Source organism: Polyodon spathula, chromosome 14 (genome assembly GCF_017654505.1).
Source record: "Polyodon spathula isolate WHYD16114869_AA chromosome 14, ASM1765450v1, whole genome shotgun sequence".
NCBI lineage: Eukaryota > Metazoa > Chordata > Actinopteri > Acipenseriformes > Polyodontidae > Polyodon > Polyodon spathula.
In genome coordinates this window covers 10,247,174-10,255,192 of record NC_054547.1, presented here as the reverse complement: position 1 = coordinate 10,255,192, position 8,019 = coordinate 10,247,174, and the positions used below count along the sequence as shown (strand labels likewise).

At 34.3% G+C, this 8,019-nt stretch overlaps 1 protein-coding gene across 6 annotated transcripts in view; it reads left to right on the top strand.

The window, feature by feature from the left end:
• LOC121326871 (rho GTPase-activating protein 29-like) overlaps positions 1 to 8,019 on the top strand; it is a 50,179-nt gene that overhangs the window by 29,924 nt on the left and 12,236 nt on the right. For 5 of the 6 annotated variants that reach the window (XM_041270473.1, XM_041270472.1, XM_041270475.1 and 2 more), the window contains exons 4-7: positions 5,106 to 5,190; positions 6,095 to 6,167; positions 6,901 to 6,961; positions 7,706 to 7,843. In XM_041270473.1, coding sequence (XP_041126407.1) covers positions 5,106 to 5,190; positions 6,095 to 6,167; positions 6,901 to 6,961; positions 7,706 to 7,843 — 357 coding nt within the window. Of the gene's footprint in view, positions 1 to 3,237; positions 3,590 to 5,105; positions 5,191 to 6,094; positions 6,168 to 6,900; positions 6,962 to 7,705; positions 7,844 to 8,019 lie in introns of those variants that run through there. The other variant, XM_041270476.1, reaches the window with a different exon arrangement.

The following is an 8,019-nucleotide window of genomic DNA, read 5'->3' as shown; positions in this document are numbered from 1 at the left end:
TTATTTTAACTGCTTGAGTGCCACCTGTTGGTTTGGTTACTACTGGTAGGCTTTACAGTTATTGCTATGTACTGTACCATAACTTTGGTTCTGTTTTCCCATAAGCTGTCAAGCAGTCTTTTTAAATTAAACCCTCACTGTCAGTTTGCTCAGCTGTGTTAAAGACTTTTAAAGTATTCCTTTTCCAGACATGTGCTGTTGTCCTCCTGATCTTTTCATGTCCAATGGCTGCACAGAAAGTACTTCTCCATCCTAAATGCCATATATTCCCAGGTAACCATTGTAAACACTCTCAAAATCTGTCTTTCGACAATTGAGAGGTGTGGGAGAATACCACACAATAACTAATTTTAATTACTCATTAAAATATAGTATATTGAATATAAAACAAAATAATGACATTAAAGCCTTACTTTTTAGTTAGGGTTTCCCAAGGTAAGTTAGAGAGACTCAACATAGTAGACTGGATAACTGCTGCATACTGAAAATGCAGTTTTAGGAAAAATATTACTTCACAATATAGACTGGACTCAGTATACCCAAGTGCAGGTAACATATAACTGGTATCGTAGGGCTCTCTTTTTAAATACATCAAATTTGCTCTTTACTGGCTTGCTACATTGTGGTAAGTGTAAAACCTAGACGGGGGCAACACAAGGTCTCCCTGTTACTAACAAAAACACATTTTTTATTCCTGTAAATAAGCTGTCTTCGATTCAGCATGTTATCCCACAGATCACAAGACAATACTAATTTGAAACCTACAGCTTCTCTCCTCAGTGTTTTCACAGGATGTTACAGTATAGGTTAAGCAATAACTGCTGATTAAAGAAAGGTAAAACATGTTTCCTGTCAGCGTGATAGAGTAAACCACAGAATGAGCCATAGCGAGAGCAGCTTGGCTGGATTTTTCCCAACACAGACTGCTACAGATTCTGCTATTTTCACTATATTATTCTGCTTGCGTTTTTTTTTTTTTCCCACAATGTTTTTCTACAAATAACTCTCTCAGTTTCTATGTACAAGACTATATTAAGGGGCTTATATAATGTTATTTGCAAAAACATAGAAGTTGCATGTGGGTGATGCAAGTTGTGGCTGGGAAGTCCCTTAACGAAGGACATTACATTCTCCAAGGGGCTGTTGAAGGTTATTCTAGGTGCACCAACTTGTGACATTAGACACGCATTAAGACTTGCAAGTTGTTTTGCCATGTGTTTAGAAATCTGATCTCCGGAGCAATGTAATTTGCTTGGCCTCAGTGCAGGAATTTGAAAATGTACCTTACCCCAGAGCAGTTTACATTACAGGCTAGTGGGATTGAGCAATGCATTTTGGAAACAGTTCTATACCAGTGCCTGGCTTCATGGGTCTTTTGCATTCCTTTAGCTTCATTATAACTTGTATTGCATTTTACATTAATGTTCATTTTTATGAAATTCTGCATAAATATAGTGGTTTATTTTGCAGCAAGAAGAAAGCTTCACGGATAAGCAGTTGTGAGTGTGTTCGTTACAGTATTGATAATGCTTTGAAAGGCTACTGATGCATTACACTGTAAGATAGAATAATCCCCTTCACAATAATGGCCTGTAGCCATTTTGCATACATGCCCGTAAAGAGATTTGTCTGCTGCAATAGGGTTAGTGGTGCTCAACCCGCGATTTAGATCTCAGTTAATCTTGGTTTTAATTGCATATTTAATTGATACAATTACTGCATCAATCTCATTTAACTTTGTTATTATTATTATTATTATTATTATTATTATTATTATTATTATTATTATTATTATTATTATTATTATTATTATTATTATTATAATAATATAGGTTTTTTTTTGTTGGGTTTTATTTTGGGACAAAAGAATAAAGACCTAAGACATATCAAAATATAAATAAAGGTTAGGTCGTTAACAATTTAACGATTTAGTGTTACCTCAGTCAAATAATGAGTGGCATAACGTAAATGTTAACAGCCAAAGGAAATGAGTATTTACTGACAAAAAAAAGTAATCACTTGTAATAATATATAATAATAATAATAATAATAATAATAATAATAATAATAATAATAATAATAATAATTCTCTTTTGTTAATAACTTAGAATTGCCTAAATAAAATAAAACATTCACTGAGTAATGGTTATATCCTCCATAATTGTAAGTAATATTGTTTAAAAATAGCCTAAATGTGGTTATTGAAATAAACAAATGTTAACAGACCTGCAGTCAATAGCCTGTTTGATTCATGGGTTTGCAGCGATGTTAAATTTCTGAAAGAGTACTCCGTTAGCTGACTGGTTGCATTTCGCGTTGTATTGTTATTGTATTGTTGTCTGTAGCAGAAAAACTACTAGAAAGTGTATTTTGAGATGTAAAAGCAAGATTAGCATGCAAATGATACAGCAAATTAGGTGCACTTCTGTGACCACTGGAACTCACTTTGACAGTAGATATAGGTAACCCTCTTTCAATCCGGTGAACCGTCAAAGTTAATTAATTTTTTTTATTTCCCATTAACAAGTCCTTTAGTTTGAGTGTTTTGCTACATAATGTGGTTCCGTGTAAGTTTATATTCAAACAAGGACTGCACTGATTCAATCCTGGCATGCACTAAAATGGTACTGCATGAATTACGGTATGCTAAGAGGGACAAGGCAGGAGGGTGATTTTAATGTGCATTTAAAAAAATGCATCGCCCAAAAAATGTACGTGTTATTTGCAAAAGTTAACTGCGATTAATTGACAGTCCTAATTAGTTTATATTTGCTTCAGACTTACAATTTTGTTCTTAAATAATACAGAATTGAATCTGCACGCTGTTTCATCTTTATAAGTAATGTCAGTACTCAAGGATGGGTCTATTTTAATGTCTCTGAACTCCTTATAGGCTTGGACTCATCAAGCAGCTGTTACATTTCCAGGCCTTTTTCCAGTTTGGTGCTTTTTATTTTCTTTAGGTAATATTTCTTTAATGAGATGTATTAAACTGAACACCTACGAGCAGAGATGTAAATTAGTAAGCTGTTTATTTGTGCAGGCAATAGCATTTTTTAAAGCAATTTGTAGTCATTCCTGCTGGGTTATTTAAAAACTATGTAATTGTATGTTGATGATGCAGTTACCATATTTGGAAGTGCAAAGTTTGAGCAGAGTATTGTTGTGTGTAGACAATATGTGAACCTCAGGATGTCCTGGGGAAGACTTGACAGCAGCAGCAGCACTGCGGTGTGCAGTCATTCAAAAGGAGCGGAGGCCGTGCGATGCAATGCATTCAATATAAATAAATGCTTTCTGATTTTAACTTGGAGGATTTTTTTAACTGACTTGGAAATGTACAGCAAGCTGAAATCTGCAGGAAACCTATTTTTTTCTGTGCATTTTTTTGAGGACTTCAAAGGGCCTAGAACAAGATGTTTTTAGAGCAAGCCTTCCTGCAACAGGAAAAGTAAAGTCAAGATGAAGAAAACGGTCTTGCGAGTGCCATAAACACACATCCAAACACACAAAACCCACTTCAGTAACCAGTATGGTCTGCTTACAAGTGCTTATGGTTGACAGACTTGGGAATTATGTTGCGCAGTTGGTAAGTGCAGCAGTTTCTTCTCCCTAGGTGTTAATGTTAGTTAGACTTTTAGACTGCAAACGGTGAACTAGCGTTTCCTGTGAAAGTGTAATACGTTGACAGGGACAACTGGTTAAGTAGATTTTTATGGCTAGATGATAGAAAGCTCTATGGGCGTACGTGCCTGTTCAGTAAAATATTTCCTGAAAATAAATGTAGTTGTGAAATTTTGATTATCCAGACTTAAAAGGGGTTAAACATCATTGCAGCTGCTTGGAATGTGGTTTTGAAGAAAAAAAAAAATGGTTTCCTCTGCCTCAGTAAGCGTTGAACTCAAAGGAAATGAATAGCTAAACTGTGCATTTGCTCCTTTTTAACTTAAAGGATTCATTCTCAATTTTGGACTTAATCATAATTATTATTATTTCTTTGTTTCCTTTTGTGGTTTTTAAAGTGTGATTTTTAATTTTCTGTATTTATATATTTTTTTTAATCTCCTGAATATTTCGTTTCTTGTTTTTTTTTTTTTTTTTTTTTTTTTTTTTTTTTATAAATAGAAACTAGCACAGTATCCACAAATTAAGAAATCTCAGCTGTTCTATAAAAGCAATATTCATTTGTTGGATGAACAACCAAAAGGCTTAACAGCAGGTACTCAATGTATATTTACTGTGAAAGTGAAACACATACTTCAAATGTTTTCTGTATACACATGACTAATCATAAAGCTACCATATTTAGGTAGTTTATATAGTTTATATCCTACATTTTACTGACAAGGAGCAGCTTTGCTTCACTAGAAAAGCTTCATATATAGTTCTTTGGTATGCACAAAAAAGCACTCCCTTTGTTTTCAGAAAGGAAAGGAGTGAGGAGACACATGAGCACTGGGTTGTTTCAAGTGTCTTCCTGTCTGCTGCTGCTGCTTCTGTATTGAAACATTTCAATTGCATTTGTTTTTAGCTTATTAGTTGTTGTTTTTTTCTTCTAACAAGGATGTTTATCGAAGAGCATTTGATTATAGCAAATGTATTTGTGAAACTTTTTTTTTTTTTTTAATTGCCCGTTAATGTTTGGGCTCTCGTCAGGAAATTGACTCTTTACAAGATTGCAGCCAGAGATGAAAAGTGACGACATTAACAAACCTTTGCTCATTAGGGTTTTGCTAACATTCCCACCAGTATTGCACAAATATGTTGATATTAATAGTGATCTGTGCTACTCACTGCATTCTTCAAATTTGTAAAACAGTGGAGTGTTCATACCCTGTAATACACAGCTGATAGCAATGATTGTAAAATCTGAAGCAGACTTGTTAATAACATGATTACACCTCTTGACGGATAAGTGTTTTATAGATGATGGTACATGCTGTACACATTAAATCAAACTATATCCAGTATATGCTGGTGATGTTTTTGTGTTACGTTAGCTGGTTTTCTTTATGTGTTTTATAAGATTTTTTACAACCCAAAGTGATGTGGCTATGGGTGTTATTTTGGTTCTCAGTCTCATGTGGTTTATCACTCTGTTACAGGTGTCAATTTCAAGGAAGTGAATGAAGACAACAAACGAGAAATATTTTCATCCATTGACACATTGGCTTTTACCTTTGGCAATGTGTAAGTACAGCTTTAAATATTGGAGCTTACTTCCGTTTATTTTTAATACAGTTCTCTATCATTCTCTGTTTGTACAACTGTGAACACTAGTACTACTGTATAGGCCAGTGGATGTGGAAACACCATTGTTTTCAAACACCAGTACAGTATAATAGCTAAAACTAGAATACTGCTTTTAATCAATGAGAAATGCTATTGTTTTTTTAAGATACAATACAAAGTGAATAACCAAGCAGAATAACCTACTGAAATGAATTTCAATAACCTCGACATTCATGCTCTACCTGAATCTTCATATAGTTTCATAGAGTTTCTGTATACGGCAGCATTCTGAGTACACATCAGTCAATATTCGTACTGTAGCTGTGAAATCCTATTATAAAGGTGGGGCAATAATTGTACAGTATTATAAAGTGAAAACTGCACAAGTATTTTTTTTTTTCTGAATTAAGTAAAAGAAAAATAAGAATAATAATGTTGCAAATAATATTTTACATTTCAGGGTAATCTATATAAAAACAATCATAACTTTTTAAACACTATTTCTATGCTTTGGCAGAAAAGATTCTCTGCATGTTTAAAGTGATAGGTAGACTAAACCTTTTTAAATGTGCACTGCATTGTATCGGATCCCACCCCTGTCAGTGAGTTGGAATGGAAACATGCCTTAGCTATGAACCAGAACATGTATAACCAAGACTCTTTTCTGGTCTTTGTGGGGGAACCCAGAACAGTAGATCCAGTAGCATACTCCATGCTGCAACAGTACGCTTTGACAATGGGAATGTGAGGGTGTTCCTGTGCTTTAAAATTCCTCTTCATTACAACGTCTTCGCTGATGTTCACACGGGCAATCCAGGAAGCCTCTGCAGTTATGTCATGGCTCTTGTATTGTGCCTTTCAGAGTGTCTGATTTCCTTATGGGCGATGTAGACAGCAGTTCGGCATTGGGGCTTCCCCAGACTCGGAGAAGTCGGGTAACTTTTTATTTTCAATTATTTTTAATGATGGTTTGAAGGTTTTTAATAAGGCGTTTTCAGGCTTCCGCACAGATAATGATATGCCATCTTTTTACTGCATAAAACACACCTTAAAATGATGATGTACTTCATGTGATTTATTGCAAGACTAAGTTACATGGGTTCATATTCACAGAAAGGTATCTAATCTAAGTGTGGTTTTATTGTGCTATAGTGGTTATATTGTTTTAATTAGTAATGATTTTATGATCAATCCACCACAGAGGTAGGATTACCATCAGTAGATAACAGTGCTGTTGTGTTACACTTTCACTAAGCCTGTCTCTGAATTTCTGATGAACTAGTTATTACTTTGCATTTGTCTTAATGATGTTAATTGCTATTGCCAGAATTCTGAACCCTTTGAAGAAAGATTAATTCAGAAATATGGGCTTTGATATGCTGTAACCCTGCCAGACAGTTACAGTAGCACATTGTGATCACATTGCCTTCTAAACCTATTTACATGGTGTCCTTTGCCTAGCTTTATCTGTTTATACATGCAGGATTGTTGTAGTCTTTGGCTTCTATCTGAAAAAAATAAAAATGTTTTTCTGAAAAACTTCTTTGAAAATAAGTATGTTTTAAGTTGTATTGTGTGTGTGTGTGTGTGTGTGTGTGTGTGTGTGTGTGTGTGTGTGTGTGTGTCTATACTCACACACTGTTTATTTTCTTTTGTTTGATGCGCAAGTCTTTTGAGAACCTCTCGGTGGAGTCGGGAGGATTACTTGCTGAGAAGGATGATCTTCTGGGTAAGTGTTTCAAGCGAAAAACATACATTTATGAAATTGGAAGGCATTGCTTGCCATTTTTGTTTTCAAAAGTGATTAAGATGCTTTAATTTAAAAACTGGATCATTTTAAATATTAGTGTTCTATTTCACTTTTTATTTTTTTTAGCATTTTTAGTAGTTTTCTTTTATGTTTTAAGTTTTATAATCACTGTTCTGAAATCTACTAAGCTAAGTGAAATATGTAATCTTAAAAAAAAAAAAAAAATATATATATATATATATATATATATATATATATATATATATATATATATATATATATATAGATATATATATATATAAATCTGTTTTTCATTATTTTACTTACCAGTGAAGCTAAATAAATGTAGTAAACATTTTAACCTATTTTATGTAGAAATTGTGTCTTACATATATTTTAGTCAAATCGCTAATATAATATTTTATACAGCAAATAAATAAAAATTGCAGAGGAATGAAGTAGTAGCTAGTTAAATTATCAAAACTAAAACTCTAGCAGTTGCTGTGCTGTAGTGTAACAACTTACACTGGTATTTCCTACTGTTTACGCATGGATTTACTTTTAAAAAGGCCCTATCACTTTTACTTAGCATCAACTGACATTAAGGTATACCACAAGGTCAGAAGAGCTTTTCTTTGCGGGAGTGAGGCTGATCTGCACCTGTCATTCAGGTCGACAAAATGTCGAAAGGCCATTTCTTTACCTTTCTCCATTTTTTTTCAGGTCATCTTCGTGCAGAGGAAGTTGACAGCATGCTGCTGAAAAATGACAGTGGGATCGAGTCGGCCCTTCTGTACGCCAAGGCCTGGTCCAAGTATACCAAAGATGTTTTGGCTTGGGTGGAAAAACGGCTCAGCTTGGGTGAGTGGCTTGTTTTGCTGTCTGATCCAATTTGTCTTGAAGGATTTCAAGGTGTTGCTGGGCTTCTGCCACATAGCCATCGACAGGGCACTTTTTAAACTGGTAATTGTGGTGTAGTACCAAATAACACAGTTGCCGATATAGTACCCCTTTTGTTTTTTTGGGGTTTTTTTGTA